This window comes from Thunnus maccoyii, chromosome 20 (genome assembly GCF_910596095.1).
Source record: "Thunnus maccoyii chromosome 20, fThuMac1.1, whole genome shotgun sequence".
In the NCBI taxonomy this organism is placed as follows: Eukaryota; Metazoa; Chordata; class Actinopteri; order Scombriformes; family Scombridae; genus Thunnus; species Thunnus maccoyii.
In genome coordinates, this window is record NC_056552.1 from 5,110,839 (window position 1) to 5,126,019 (window position 15,181).

General features: G+C 38.4%; 3 protein-coding genes across 4 annotated transcripts; 1 reads left to right on the plus strand and 2 right to left on the minus strand.

Annotated features, from left to right (window-relative positions):
• The first annotated feature begins 1,574 nt into the window (after nucleotides 1-1,574).
• Nucleotides 1,575-4,915, plus strand: LOC121887322 (endonuclease domain-containing 1 protein-like). The gene is made up of 2 exons (XM_042398054.1): nucleotides 1,575-1,911; nucleotides 3,607-4,915. The coding sequence occupies exons 1-2, from the start codon at nucleotides 1,636-1,638 to the stop codon at nucleotides 4,222-4,224; spliced, it is 894 nt and encodes a 297-aa protein (XP_042253988.1). The 5' UTR covers nucleotides 1,575-1,635; the 3' UTR covers nucleotides 4,225-4,915.
• Nucleotides 4,916-5,198: 283 nt separating this feature from the next.
• On the minus strand, nucleotides 5,199-7,775 carry LOC121887217 (DELTA-actitoxin-Afr1a-like). The gene is made up of 2 exons (XM_042397865.1): nucleotides 6,975-7,775; nucleotides 5,199-6,809 (listed from the first exon to the last, which is right to left on the minus strand). Exons 1-2 carry the CDS (start codon nucleotides 7,076-7,078, stop codon nucleotides 6,356-6,358), a joined length of 558 nt encoding a protein of 185 aa, XP_042253799.1. The 5' UTR covers nucleotides 7,079-7,775; the 3' UTR covers nucleotides 5,199-6,355.
• Nucleotides 7,776-7,816: 41 nt separating this feature from the next.
• On the minus strand, nucleotides 7,817-13,418 carry LOC121887127 (DELTA-sagatoxin-Srs1a-like). Of its 2 annotated transcripts, XM_042397707.1 has the most exons (5): nucleotides 13,089-13,418; nucleotides 9,405-9,422; nucleotides 9,060-9,223; nucleotides 8,543-8,657; nucleotides 7,817-8,389 (listed from the first exon to the last, which is right to left on the minus strand). In XM_042397707.1, exons 4-5 carry the CDS (start codon nucleotides 8,644-8,646, stop codon nucleotides 7,960-7,962), a joined length of 534 nt encoding a protein of 177 aa, XP_042253641.1. In that variant the 5' UTR covers nucleotides 8,647-8,657; nucleotides 9,060-9,223; nucleotides 9,405-9,422; nucleotides 13,089-13,418; the 3' UTR covers nucleotides 7,817-7,959. The 2 variants fall into 2 exon arrangements, with proteins under 2 accessions (XP_042253641.1, XP_042253640.1); XM_042397706.1 differs by lacking the exon at nucleotides 9,405-9,422.
• Nucleotides 13,419-15,181: the final 1,763 nt, after the last annotated feature.

Genomic DNA, 15,181 nt, shown 5'->3' on the forward strand with positions numbered 1-15,181 from the left:
ACTCACTCCGTGAGGTTTTCTAGACAAAAATATTTTCCATGAAAAGAGTACTTTATATTTTTATGTTAAGACCATTAAAAAAATGTTGGACAAGACAAGAAAAAGCTTGATATTTTCACTCATATGAAGTTTAAATTTACATTTGTTCATTGTTTTTGTCACTTTGGGGCAACACAAGAAGCTGTAAACACAGCATTGACATATTATCACCATATACAATTGTTATGGTGAACATGTTAGCAAACTGTTTCCTATTTACACATCCAGCAGACAAAGAGCGATATATGCATTAATTTTGGAGTCGTGTTTGTGGCCACATGGTTTCTTCACCAGCTCGCTGCTTTGTCTGTCTGCTGTTTGGTGCTGGGCAGGCAGTGTACAGTGGGTTTATCTGAGTTTTCTCACTGAAAACTGGAAAAGTTGCTGGAAACGACGAGCACTAGACTGAAATAAAGCAGTAACCATCATCATCATCATCATAATCATCATCATCATCATATTATATACTTTTCACAACCCTTCCTAATGCGGAGCTTATTTTCTAGACTCCACCTCGTTTAACCTTGACACTTTGGTAATAATCCAAGTATGATTTATCTCAGGAACAATGGTGTCTCAAACTTCTCTAACATGTATCAATTGCACACGGCTTAGAAATAACACTGTCTCAGCATTTTCCACATTTCTCACAATAAAAATGGGCCTAGCGACCTTCAATCATTGAAAGTGGCAAAGTGGTCCTGTGGCCTCTGTTATTTTCTATATTTTCTATATTTTCTATATTTTCATTTTCTATGCCTATGAAAGGCAACATCCCGCACTCCTTATTTGGAAGATCCTGGCTCCAAATGGAAAAGTGGACACCGACCATAAGCTGCAACTCTGGGCTTCAAACCATCTTTATTACAGTCTATGGATAAAACCATGAAGTGCCATAAAGTCACTGAACTGATTCTGTAATGTTATCTAGACAGCAATAACTATATAAAAACTTTGCTAACACCATAACTTGTCACACCAGACCAAGAAAGCTAGTTGCAAAATGCCTGAGTGTATTGAAATACATAAGGAGGAAGGTTTTTCTCAGTTATTTTCTCGATTAGTTGATTAATTGTTTAGTCTATGAAATGTTAAAAAATAGTGACACAGTTTCTCAGAGTCCGTGGTGATGTACTCAGTTTGCTTGTTTTGTCTGACTAACTAAAATGTTAAAATATTCAATTATCTGTCAAATATGGCAAAGAAAAACACTGAATCTTCATTTTTGAGAGGCTGGAACCATCAAATGTTTGAAATTTTTGCTTGAAAAATGATTTAAACCAATAATTAATTATCTAAATAGTGGCAATTAATTTTCTCACAACTGACTAATCACTGCAGCTCTGTGTAAGAGGAACAATGAGTTTAAGTAGTTTCTCGAAAGTCACATTGTCAGGTTTGAAGTGAACTGTGCTGAAAGGCAACAGTAAGCAAATTCAGTGTATTTGCTTCCTGTAATGTGACACGCCGCTGAAACTAATGTTGAAGCTGCTTCCACTTTCACACAAGAGTCATGTGTTAATGAAAAGGGAACAGCTCTCAATTAACTCACACTCACTTGACTGCTGGATTTAACTGTTATAGTCACTTATCAAAATGTCACATTTCTATGCTGTGGCTCTCTTGGTGTTTACTGCAGGATGGTGTCCTTGTGCAGCTGATGTTGGAGATTTCACTTCATGCTTGCAGTTCTTCTACAAGTCTTGGCCTCCTAAAGGTTTGGCAGGGACTCAGATCTGCCAGCGTTATTACAACCAGTACCGCTTCGCCACATTGTACAGTCGACCCCGCCGCTCTCCTTGGTTCTCAGCCTACATGTACGGTGTACCGACAGGAAAGAGGCCCACAGCATCTTGGAAGTTTGAACCACAGGTAAGGATATTTTAAAATATGGTGTAGTCTGATTGATAAATTTGAAGCATGATTTTATATAAAGTGATGGTAAACTCAGCATCATATAAAATGAGTGTTAGTTGAATGGCGAGAGGTCTGAGAGGTCATTACATTATTTTTTTGAGAAATATATAATATAATATATAATATTAAACTGGACTCTATTTGCATTTGTTTCGCAACACATGACACTGTGATAGGCACAGCTGTGGTGTTGTCAGTAAATAACAAGAAAATGAGGAAATGAGCCCCAGTATAGAAGAACTGTCCTGTGTATTCATGATGTGTCAGCTCTGCATAGTGCAAAAAATGCTTTCACATTTAGCCAGCAGTCTGTCACACTACACAGCCATGAAGACACTGAAATTTTACACCGATATATGATTGTTAAACATCTCCCTCCAAAATATAACAGTGTTCCATTTCATCCCAAAAGTGTTGGATAGGGCTTGTTTTTGGGAATACAGGGGTTTTAATCACATCACACATTAAACATGATTTTGAGGACTGCTTTTTACACTCAGCGTTGATGATTTTTACCAAAAAATTCATTCATTCATTCATTAAATTACAATAAAATAGATTGATTTGGTATTTTCCCACCAGAATGATATTACTGGCAGTTAATCAGTTGAATAAATAAGTACATGTGGAAAAAAATAAAAGTAAATTTCACTTCTTTGGTGCCTAGTTTAAATTTACTACAGGTTGAGGTTTCATGCTATGCTAGCTGCATCCAGACTGATAGCAACTAGTGGTTTTCTTGTTCTGGTTTTCTTTTATTTATATACTGTTATGATGTCAGATATCAGCCAGCGCCAGAGTCAGGGCTTCAACCTGCTCTAAATGCTTTGTTTGTTTGCTCTACCTTACACATAACAACAAATGGCCATCCGTTCTGTAGCCTTTATCCCTAAGGTTGTTGTTAAGGTTTTTCCATGGGTTGTTCGAATTGTCCACTCTCATATTTCGGATCGGATTCCAGCTCAAACTTGTGTGGATGTATTCGAGAAGAACAAAAAAAAGTAGTGAAACCCTACTGCTACTGTTTGCTTCATGGTTTGTTCATACATGGCCTCCTGAGCGGCCGGAAGTCAGCCATGAAGCAGCTTCCTGAAGTTAACCGAACAGAGGGGGCCTTAAAGAGACGGGAGCTAAAACAGCCTGTTTCTAACAAATGCTGGACTGAGGTTCATAAAGAGTCAGTCTAAGATAAATAAGGAGTTTTTAACTGTTAATCATGCAAAGATGTTCCAGTAGAGCACCAGAATATGAATATAGACCTGGAAATGTTATAAGTCCCCCTTAGAGTTAGAACAGATATTCATAGAGTGCAGACAATGAATGCTTAAGGTTTTGGTGATCTCCAGACTTTTCCTCAAGCCAAAGTTATCTCTTATCCAGTGAAATAGCTCAACATCTTCCAGATGGATCAGCAAAAAGCTTTGTACAGACATTTATGGTTGCCAAACAATGTATAAATGATTTTGGTGATCTGCTGAGTTTTCATCTAATGCTGTACTTTATGTTAAGTGCAAGTGTGTGTTGGCATGAAAGACTCTTAAGCAGTTTAATTTATTCTTCCTCTGATTAAATAATGAAGCATAAAGTCTGTAAGACATGTTATCAACTTTAAAACTACATTAATGTTTTCTTCCACCCTCCAATGAACAGTTAGCGTACCCAGGAGCTGATGGCAACATGATCCCCTTCCCTCCGGGCCCTCTGGACCAGAACGTGGTGGACAGCCAGGCAGTGGAGCCAGACTACATTAACTCCACCTATGGTCGTGGCCACTTGAACCCCAGCCTGCACCACAACACCCGTGAGGACCGCTACTCCACCTTCACCCTCACAAATGTGGTTCCTCAGAAGAAAGGCTCTAATAGCGGGCCCTGGGAAGTCCTGGAGTGGAATGTCAACAAAACCTTGGGGGACTACTGTCTCGGAGAGGCTTATGTAGTGACTGGCATCATCCCTTACCAGAAAGACGATCGCTGGCTCAGAAATCGTGTTGCTGTGCCTGAGTACCTTTGGTCAGCTTACTGCTGCCCAAAGTACAACAACAGTCTTCCAGAAGAACTGAAGGATGCCTTCCCCACATATGCAGCGATCGGCCGCAATGACCGCACCAGCACTGAGGAGATTGTGCCTATTAACCAGACGGCAAAGAAACAGTTCAGGGGATATGATGTAAGACAAATGCCACTGGCAACACTTGAGATGTATCTGAAGGACAGGTTTAGCACTGTTGTCAGTGTTTTTTATGAGCAATGCTCTGGATCGGACTGATCCTGCACAGATGCTTTGCTAATGTTATTCAGTTATGTTGATGCTGATTTAATTTGATTCAGACTAAGTAAAAGTACAAACCTTTTCAGTAAGTCGTCCAAATTTAAATGACAAAATACATAATTTGTAATTGCCCTCCAAAATGACTGATAGGCATTTTCTGATCTGAGGCCTCTATCGACAGGACGACGTTGCTCGTCAGTGCCTTACAAAACTATTAAAAATTACCATTACAAAAGTTATCCATATGATAAGTGAGGTGAAGGTCTGGTATTACTTAGGCACAGTAACTACTTGGTTAATATTGAAAAAGATTGTGGTCATGGTTAATAGAAACCAACATTAACTTCATAAGAGGAAACAGGTGCACTTCTGCACTGAACTTCTGTTGGATGCTTTGCCTTAAAGGGGACATATCATGCTTTTGTGATTTTCTGTGATTTATATACTGTTATAATGTCAGATATTAAACATGGTTAAAGACTTGAGGTGAATATATATAGAAATGCTCCCTGAAAGTCAAAGCCTGGGCTTCAGCCTGCTCTGAACGCTTCATTTGCAAAGTTACCTCTACGTATTTTTTTTTTTTGCTAAGGTTGTTCTATGGGTTTGTTACATTGTCCACTTGCATATTTCGGATCTGATTTCAGCTTGAACATGTACAGATGTATTAGAGAAGTTGACATTTTGAGTAAAGAACAAGAGAAAGAAGTGAAATCTGACCGAAACAATTAAATGCTACAGTTTGTTTACATAGCCTTCAGAGTCGGAGGAAGCTTCTGGGGGCTGATCAGAACAGAATGGGCTCATTGGGAGGGGGGCTTCAAAGAGACAGGAGCTAAAACTGCCTGTTTCAGACAGAGGCTTAACTGAAGGGCTGCATAAAGTTTTTTGAATTGTAAATCAGGCAAAGATATTCCAGTAGAGCCCCAGAATAAAAATATAGACCTGGAAATATGCATGATACGTCCCCTTTAGGAATGGGAAAGATTGTGGTTATGGTTTAAAGAAACCAACATTGACTTCAAAAGAGGAAACAGGTGTACTTCTCATGTACTGACCTTCTATTGGATGCTCTGCCTTCAGAAAAAAGGACAGCAATGTGTTTCCTCAAAAGAAACTTACAAAAAAGGCGGTATTCAAGTGGTAAAAAAAAAAAAAAAAAAGCAAAAGACTCAGCTAATGTCTTGATCATTTTGGTGAATTTAATTTACAATTGACTAACAAAACTTTCTTTTCTGAATTTCTTTTGTGGAAACACATTGCAAACAAACACTGACTGTTGATAGGAGATCGAATGGAAAACGTGGTCTCTTTTGTCAAAGTCACACAGTTTTTACTCAGCTTAGTAAAAACTCAGCCACATACAGAAAAATGATCTATATATCTCCACATATAAAGAATCAATTGATTTAAGAGTAGAATTGATCATGTTAGTCTAAAAACTGACCTTGTAAAAATATAGATATAATGGTTCTCTTTTTGTTAATTTACTGTCATTGTTTGAAAATCAATCAGCTGCAGATTTTCAGCCGTACATGCACCAAATACTTTTGACCACTAGATGGTGTCCTTATGCAATATATGTAACTGCTGAGTGACGGCCAGCCTCTGTTGCCTGAACTCTGCAGCTGGAGGGATTTTACCATCAAGTTTCAGCTTTTCAGATCTGTTGTTGCCTCCGAGAAACACCTGACCTCATTATCTTGTAATTTATTGTATATCAGCATGTATTTTATCTTATGATTCACTAAATAATGTCAATAATCTTTCTTTTGATTTATATACAAAACAGAAACCTCACTATATCTATTTTCTATCGCAATAATTTGCATAAGGCACTGGTTGTGGAGTCTGAACAAGTAGAAAATAAGTAAAAATTATATCAGTGGTTCATATCAAGAACAAATACAAGTTCAGACAAACATTAACTTGTTCTGAAGCTTTACCAAGACGCTTATTTTTTGTAGGGATCACTAAGACACATGTTTTGTCATGTCAGACTTGTTAAGGATTTATTCAGTGAACAGATGGCACAAAAGCACTAGTGTTCAAAGGTTTAAACATATCAACACTACACATCGGTGTGTCAGGCAGGATTATGTTGGCAAAGATGAATCTGCATAACAGCTCAGTAATGGCTTTGTGTCATTTGTGGGGTGAAGAGCTTGTCCCACAGCTCCACCTTCATAATGGCCCTGCCCATCGGGGACATGGTGGCCTTGATGTCCAGCTGCCTGCCCTCAAACGTGAGCCCGGAGCCATGGGCCTCCTCTCGAATGAAACCCTTCTGCTCTTTGTTGTAATACATCTCTTTGAACAGGCTCTCGTCGCACTCTTTGCCCTTGGCATAGATCCCCACGGCGAACCAGTTCTTGTACATGTTATAGTCGTAGGGCACAGAGAACATTATCGCTACTGTCTCTTTAGCAGAGTTGCTTTGCCTCTCAAACAGGTCGTAGGTCAGAACACCCACTGCACCGGATGCTTTGGCGCTGGTTTTGCTGAAGTTGCACACCTCGGTTTTCAGTGGTCGCACGGTGGGTTGGGGCGGGCTGTGGCAGTTGCCACTGTCCAGGAAAACCCTTTTGTTTAAAAAAAAAGGCAAAAACACAAAAAAGATGAAAAGTAAGAGCAAAGATTTAATAATAGAAAGGTACACTTATTTGGATAAAGATTTAGTTAAGCTGCACAAGTTATTTCTTACAGCCCTCCACTGTTGGGTCTTCTCATTTAAATTTTGCACTTACTTGGGGTCAATCAGGCAGTAGTTATTAGTGAGGTTGGTGATCTCGATGGTGACATTTCTTCGGCTTGTGAGGTTAGCCGCCAAAGCCTCTGCTGATTCACTCATGTTGTTTCTCGTAAAGGCTGTGACAGCACAAGAGGTGTAAAGAAGTGTTAACTGTAGATCTTTATCACAATGCAGACAGTGCCTATAATAATCAGAGATGCACAGTTTTAAGTCAGTTGAATCACCCAGTAAAACCCAAATACAGCACAGGAACAAAGTGGCTTACCTGCCCGGATCACAGATGTGTTGCTCGCTCGGGTGATGCCTGAATTGAGACACTGAGTTCTCTCTTTAGATCACTCTTGTCGGGGAATGTGTGACACCTAAATTCCACCCAAACCTGTACCCGCCCACATCCACACACCCTGTCACTCATGCCTCAAACTTTTTGTCCTGTCTTCACATCAGGTATGTTCTGTATGAGGAGGAATGAAGATAGGGTGTAGCCAACAATAACAACATTTTTTTTGTTGTTTTCATACTATTATTTGCCATGCTTGAAGCAAGTTTGTTCACCTTTATGTAACGTTTTCTCATACCTCAGTGCTTCCTTATGCACCACACCTTCTGTCTCTGTGATTGTGACATTGCTTTTGCTGTCTGCATGTGGAAACGAACATGCAATACCTCCATATAACATGCTGTGTAGTCTAACATGTTTGATGTATTAATTTTAACCAAAGTATGATTCATGTTATGTACACTGAAAAGATGTACAACTTGATTTTGTTTTACACTGTCATGATAATTTGTGATGTTTTCTGCTCAAATTAAATAAAAAACGTCAAAGACAAGAAATCAATTATATTGTTTATTTGTTTAAAGCACCCACATATGACATGAATGACAGACATTGTAAGTTTTCAGGAATATCTGCATCAACTGTGTTCTCTCAACAACAACAATGCATCCATTTTTATTGTCACTCAGTACAAACAGATTCATCTGCCCATCTTATCATACACCTCCAGTTTAACAATAGCCCTGCCCTCATCAGACATGCAGGCCCTCACGTCCACCACCCTTCCCTTGTAAGCCACACCTGAGCCATCGGCCGCGTGGCGCTCAAAGTTGGTGAAATCCTTATCATTGTACATTAGCTTATACAGCTTCTCGTCGCAGGCTCGCGTGTGCTCAAAGACGCCCACCCCCAACCAGTTCTTGTAGAAGTTATAATCAAACGGCACCGAGAACATGACGGCAATCAGCTCGTTGCAGTGGCGCCTGTGCATGTCAAACAGCTCGTAGGTCAAGACACCCACAGCACCCGATGCCGTGTTGTCGTCCTTGGTGAAGGAACACACCTCGGTCTTGTTGGTGCGCACGGTGGGTTGAGGAGGGCTGAAGCAGAAGCCACTTTCCATGTAGACCCTGGAGGGTAGAGGAGAGTAGATGCAGTCATGCTTTTATGGATTCAAGCATATTTCAGTTTTTATTGGTTCAGACACAAAAAAAGAAAATCAATATGTCATCAAGCAAAGCAGCTTTGCATTTGAATAAAGTCCCACATTGTCTGAATCTTACTTTGGGTTGATGAGACAGTAGGTAGTGCTGACATTAGTGATCTCTATGGTGCAGTTGCGGTTGGTGGTGAGGGTGACGGCATGCGACTCTGCAGTCTCAGGCATGGTGATGGCAGCTGGAAGTGACAGAGGGAAAGGAAAGAGCTGTGAACAACAGAAATTGATCAAAGTCTGTTATCATTATCGTAGATTTTATAGTTTCAGTAGAAACTGCTATGAAGGTTCTTCATTAAATAGCATCAGGTAGAATTATATCTCATCTTGTGGACATATGATGTGAAAAGGCATGCAGACAACCTTTCTAGACACATGTACGATACATCCAGGACACCAAACATTACATCATTACATAGCTGCAGCAGAGTATTTAATCTCAACACAAAATAAAGTGCTAAAGACATCTCTACTGTCAGTTATTACACACAATTATCCTCTATATAACTATTAGATGTTTGTTTTTCAAAATGATTCTAGCTTTGATGAATCCTGCCTGATTAGCTCAAAATAAATGCACTTACTTTGCTTTATGTCACACACACACAGGAAGGCAGAGAGTCCTCTGAAACCAGCTCGGAGTTTGGTTTGGAGACAAGTATGAAGTCACACCCTCCCAGAGACACACCGTCACACCTCACTGAGGAGGTTACAGTAGGTGTGTCTGTGCTCTGTTTTCAAGAGTTACCTGCAGGAAGATGTAATGTCATAGTTTTCACTTTTAATTTGATAGTTACAGTAAAATAAACTGAGATACAGAAATATTTTTGTTTAATGTGATGTTAAAATGTGAAGTTCTGATGATCACTTTGGCAGAAGATGGAAAAGTACTCCTTGCACCCACAGTTGGGTGTTGTTGGGTGAAATACCTGAATATCTGGTAAGATCTGAAAAGTAAAGAATAGCAGCCACAGACACCTGTCAGACAGTCCATATGTCTTCTGATCATGACTCATTTTAGATGAAGCCCAAACCTCCCACACTTGTTCATCTGAAAGAACTCTTCATGGCAGTTGGTAATAAATATCCAATTCATTACACAGTCTTTTCACTATAGGCTTAAGAGAGACCTTTTGAGTTATGATTTATGATGTCTGAGCACATTTAAAATGTGACAAATGAGCACAACTTGATGAAACAGGCTTTCTTTTTATGGTCTGGATGTATTAACCCTTAACATACATTAACACATAAGAGAAATCTGTCATGACAGAACATACAAATAAAGACTGCAGGAAAAAACTGTGAACAATAAAGCAGTGTCTGGTATTTGTGTACAAAATGAAGTGACAGAATGCTGTTGGCGGGTGATTATTTTTAATCTTATACTATTTTATTGTACTTCATTTTAATTGTCTGAATTTACTTCCTAATTGTAGTACTTACTGTATAAATAAAGTTAGTTATTATTATTGTACTGATTTTTAAAAATGTATTTACTCATTTTTCATTTTTAATAACAAAATATAACAATAATAATAATAATAACAATCAAAAGCTGGCCATCCTGAACAGCCTTCATGTGGGACGGAGCCTGTTCATTTGAGGTTACAATAAAATCAGTTTTGGATAATCCCCAAATTTCTTTGGATGCCAGTAGCTGGAGGCCGGTATGCCAAGTCAACGCATCCAGAATCCCATCAGATTTCTTAGCAGAAAACAATTAGTAGATAATTAAATGAAAAATGATAGAAAATGATATTAGTAAGTTAAATATCCATCAAAGGGAACAGCTTTAGCAGCATTTTATACTTCTACTCCACTACACTGCAGAGGGAAATGTACTTTTTTACATTTATCTTACAGCTATAGTTATTAGTTACTTTTCAGATTAAGATTTTACATAAAAAACACAAGTTTATAAAATGTAATATATTGTATCTGTCAGTAGTTCCCAACCTTGACAGATGGAGAAAGTTATTCATTCCTTTATTTCATCCTGTGTAGATTACTGTCTCTCTACCAACAGACACCAACACTAAATTATCTGTAATTGGTCCGAAATGCAGCTGCCCAGATCTTAACTGGAACCACAAACACACATTAACCCTGATTTTAGCATCTGTTTATTAGCTTCCCGTTGCTTCCAGAGTACACACACAAAATTTGTTAAATGGATTAGCTTCAAGTTAATTTTCTGACCTGCTAAGCCTATTAGGTCAGCAGAACAAGCTCTTCTCACAAGTCAAGACTTGTTACAAAGGTAACTCTGCATTTGCTGTCATGGCACTGAAACTGTGGAATGAATGACCGTTAACAATCACAGATACTTGTGTCATTTCTTTTTAAGGTCAGCTAAAACCGCACCTTTTTAAACCTGATTTTAACTGACTTGTGTGATTTTATCTCTCCTAGACTATAATTATATTACTTTCTTTATTATCTTTATGTCATTACACTACAGCTCAACCTGTTTCACTGCAACAGAACTTAAACACTTTGTTGAGTACTTCAGTGCTTCATTTCCATCTCAATCAAGGGAGGTGACTCAATTTCACAGTTTCATCCAATGTCAGAACGAATATCCATAATGTGCAGTATCTCTTGCTTTATCTTTTTTGGAGAGTCACCATCATATTTGCAGTCAAAGACCAGTAGAGGGAACTCTAGGTCCAGTAAGTACAGTTCAAGCCTGGTCACAGACTGACAGAATGGAAACAGATAAATTATCATGCTTGCCAACTTCCTTTCTGGTATCAAAATGTTTATAATGTGTAAGTTTTATACCACATGTTATATGAAACGTAGTTATGGTCCTTCGCCGATACGTGCATGAAGTATAATTAATTTGCAGTTGTTCACGTTGTATAATGAAAAACCCCATTTTTCGGGGTATTTCCAGATTTCATTGTCTTTAGAAGTAAAATACAATTCAGCGCGCTTAAGTGTCCGCTTTCTCCATTGTCCAACTTGTACAAAGAAAATTGAAACAAGAGAGTCGAGAGCCGGAAACAGAGACAGCGCGCCTTCAAAGTAAAAGTTACGTGTTTTGTATGGTTTTGAAGCGTGTTGGCCGCAGCTCAATTTAAGGAGAGCCATACTAAATAAATAAACAAATAGCCGGCCTAAATAATGAACATAATTCATAACTTATTTTACACACTTTCGAGATAAAACTATGTTAAAAGAAAAACGGAAAGGCAGCGGAACCAACCCAGGGATTTTCAAAGTAAACGCAGCGTGTGTTACAGAGACACACTGAGCCGCTGCAGACACCGACGTCATGTACAGGTGAGTCCAACTTCATTTCAAAGCCAATGTGCTGAAGTACAGATAAATTACAACACAATTAACAAATATAGTCTTTTTTGAACAGTTTTAGCAGCCGTATTACAGTTCTCTTATTAAACCTTTGCTGGTGCACAATCTAGCATTACATATGTGGCTCTACTAGACTAGACAGACAATATTTTGGGACTTTTTCAGGGAATTTTGCCTCAGTGTTTTTCAGGTCTACTCACTCACACCACCACACCGGCTTCTGTGAAGGGATGTGTAGCAAAAGTTTAAGTTAACAGATTCACACTGTATTTACTTAATTTATTTAAGACATCTGTTTTAAACTTAACAAAACATTTTCTTTTATTACAGAGTTTCCAGAGGACCAGAGTAGAGAGCTTGTGAGACAGCAGGGAAGACAGCTGTGGATGGAGTGTCGCTCACCTTGAATGCTTTTGCTGCAGTTTCTGCTGTCTGAACCGCTAACTTTACCTACCAAGACTGACTTTCACAGCCAAACACAGGACTAAGACACACATGGAGCTGGGTCTTCACAGTTATTGGAAATTTACAAATAAATGAATTTGAGAATTTATATTAATGATTACATACACAGTCTGGCCTAATTCATCTGTTTGAAAGAATGCAGCGAACAAGAGAGACACCACACAGTTAAATGCCAGATGTCTTATCAAAGCATGACAAAATATGTGTACTTATAGAAAACAATAAGTAAAAAAATCCAATACACTTTGAGTCCTGAGTGTATTAAATACATGTTTTCCTGTGGATGATTAGAAGAGATGGTTAATCTTTGTACAGTGCACACATGAACCACACTTGTGGTATTGTTTTGTTGGATTTGTATTCACCAGTGATGATGTACACAACATGATCAAATTCTGTCAGTAAAAAATGCAACAATTCATGAAATAAAGTTAATTTTACTTGTGTATTGTGCCTCCTTTCTGCCATTTTTAAAAGTCTATTAAAATGCTAAATGTCTGGGAGTTATAAATACCGGCTAACTTAAAGAAATAATGTGTTAAATGATATTTTCCCCCTTAAAATCAAATAAGGGATGTGTATTGTTATCATGTTATCATGGGTGGTAATTAAATGCAACACATTTGCAATAAGTACACAAATTATTTATTGTAATTTGTAATTTTCACTAAATTAGCTCAGTATCACATTAAGGCATTTTGAAACTCTTGTAAAGGAACTTTAGGTTATCAATGTGCTTTCTAATATTTCATTTTGAGGCGACACTCACAATATGAAACCATATCTAGGTCTTCAATTCACAGTACAGTCACAGTGAGGTTGTTTACCTGCTTTCAGCATTCCTTGTATCACATGTCATCACGTTGTTTAGGTGTTATCAAACTGGTCATTTATAAATACAACTCAATGAAAATGACCAGAAGTAAGATTTAAAGTATTTTCATGTATAACAATAAGTGATAAGATGCTAAGAATTTGAATTTGGTCAGTCTTTATTATTAAAATTCTAGTTTTATAGCTCTGTTTCCCTCTTTGTCTACTCATCTTTGACTACTTGCCCATCAACATTTCGAATTGCAAGGCTCTCGGGGACACCATTTGGTTTGATATGTAGCCCCAACACCAATATGTTGTGCATCAAGACCTACAGTGGTGTGAAAAAGTGTTTGTTAGAACATAACTGGTTTATCACACCTGAGTTCAATTTCTCTAGCCACATCCAGGCCTGATTACTGCCACACCTGCTCTCAATCAAGAAATCACTTAAATAGGACCTGCCTGACAAAGTAAAGTAGACCAAAAGATCCTCAAAAGCTGGACATCATGCCGAGATCCAAAGATGTCCAGCTTCTGAGACCAAAAGATCCTCAGAAGCTGGACATCATGCCGAGATCCAAAGAAAATCAGGAACAAATGAGAAAGAAAGTAATTGAGATCTATCAGTCTGGAAAAGGTTATAAAGCCATTTCTAAAGCTTTGGGACTCCAGCGAACCACAGTGAGAGCCATTATCTACATATGGCGAAAACATGAGTGGTGAACCTTCCCAGGAGTGGCCGGCCGACCAAAATTACCCCAAAAATGCAGCAACAACTCGTCCAAGAGGTCCCAAAAGACCCCACAACAACATCCAAAGAACTGCAGGCCTCACTTGCCTCAGTTAAGGTCAGTGTTCATGACTCCACCATAAGACAGAGACTGGGCAAAAATGGCCTGCATGGCAGAGTTCCAAGACGAAAACCACTGCTGAGCAAGAAGAACATTAAGGTCGTCTCATTTTTGCCAGAAAACATCTTGATGAGCCCCAAGACTTTTAGGAAAATACTCTGTGGACTGACGAGACAAAAGTTGAACTTTTTGGAAGATGTGTGTCCCATTACATCTGGTGTAAAAGTAACATCATACCAACAGTAAAATATGGTGGTGGTAGTGTGATGGTCTGGGGCTGTTTTGCTGCTTCAGGACCTGGAAGACTTATTGTGATAAATGGAACCATGAATTCTGCTGTCTACCAAAAAATCCTGAAGGAGAATGTCCGGCCATCTGTTCGTGACCTCAAGCTGAAGCGATCTTTGGTTCTGCAGCAGAACAATGATCCAAAACACACCAGCAAGTCCACCACCTCTGAATGGCTGAAGGAAAAACAAAATGAAGACTTTGGAGTGGCCTAGTCAAAGTCCTGACCTGAATTGAGATACTGTGGCATGACCTTTTTAAAAAGGCGATTCATGCTCGAAAACCCTCCAATGTGGCTGAATTAAAACAATTCTGCAAAGATGAGTGGGCCAAAATTCCTCCACAGCGCTTTAAAAGACTCATTGCAAGTTATCACAAACGCTTGATTGCAGTTGTTGCTGCTAAGGGAGGCCCAACCAGTTATTAGGTTTAGGGGGCAATCACTTTTTCACACAGGGCAATGTAAGTTTAGATTTTGTTTTTCCCTTAATGATAAAAACCTTCATTTAAAAACAGCATTTTGTGTTGTCTTTGTCTTATATTTAAATTTGTTTTGATCTTAAACATTTAGGTGACAAACATGCAAAAAAAAAAAAATCAGGAAGGGGGCAAACACTTTTTCATACCACTGTAAATACAATAGCTGTTTTTAGCCTCAAAAAGCCTATAAGTGGCAGGTTCTGAAGAATGATGGCAGTGTACACACAATATATAAAAAATATCCCTCTGTAGAAGAGTGTCAGACAGATATATTTCATAGTTGCTTGTAATTACCATCAAATACTGTTAATATACAGTAAATCTCATAGATTAATCGTAAAAGTCTGTAGATATATTGGATAGTTGCTTGTAATTACTTTCAAATAATGTTTATATGAAGTAAGATTATGAAATTCTGTTTTTAAGCCATTTTTACATGATCCTATTTTTTTTGTACGGTATAAAACCAATATTTACCAGAAATT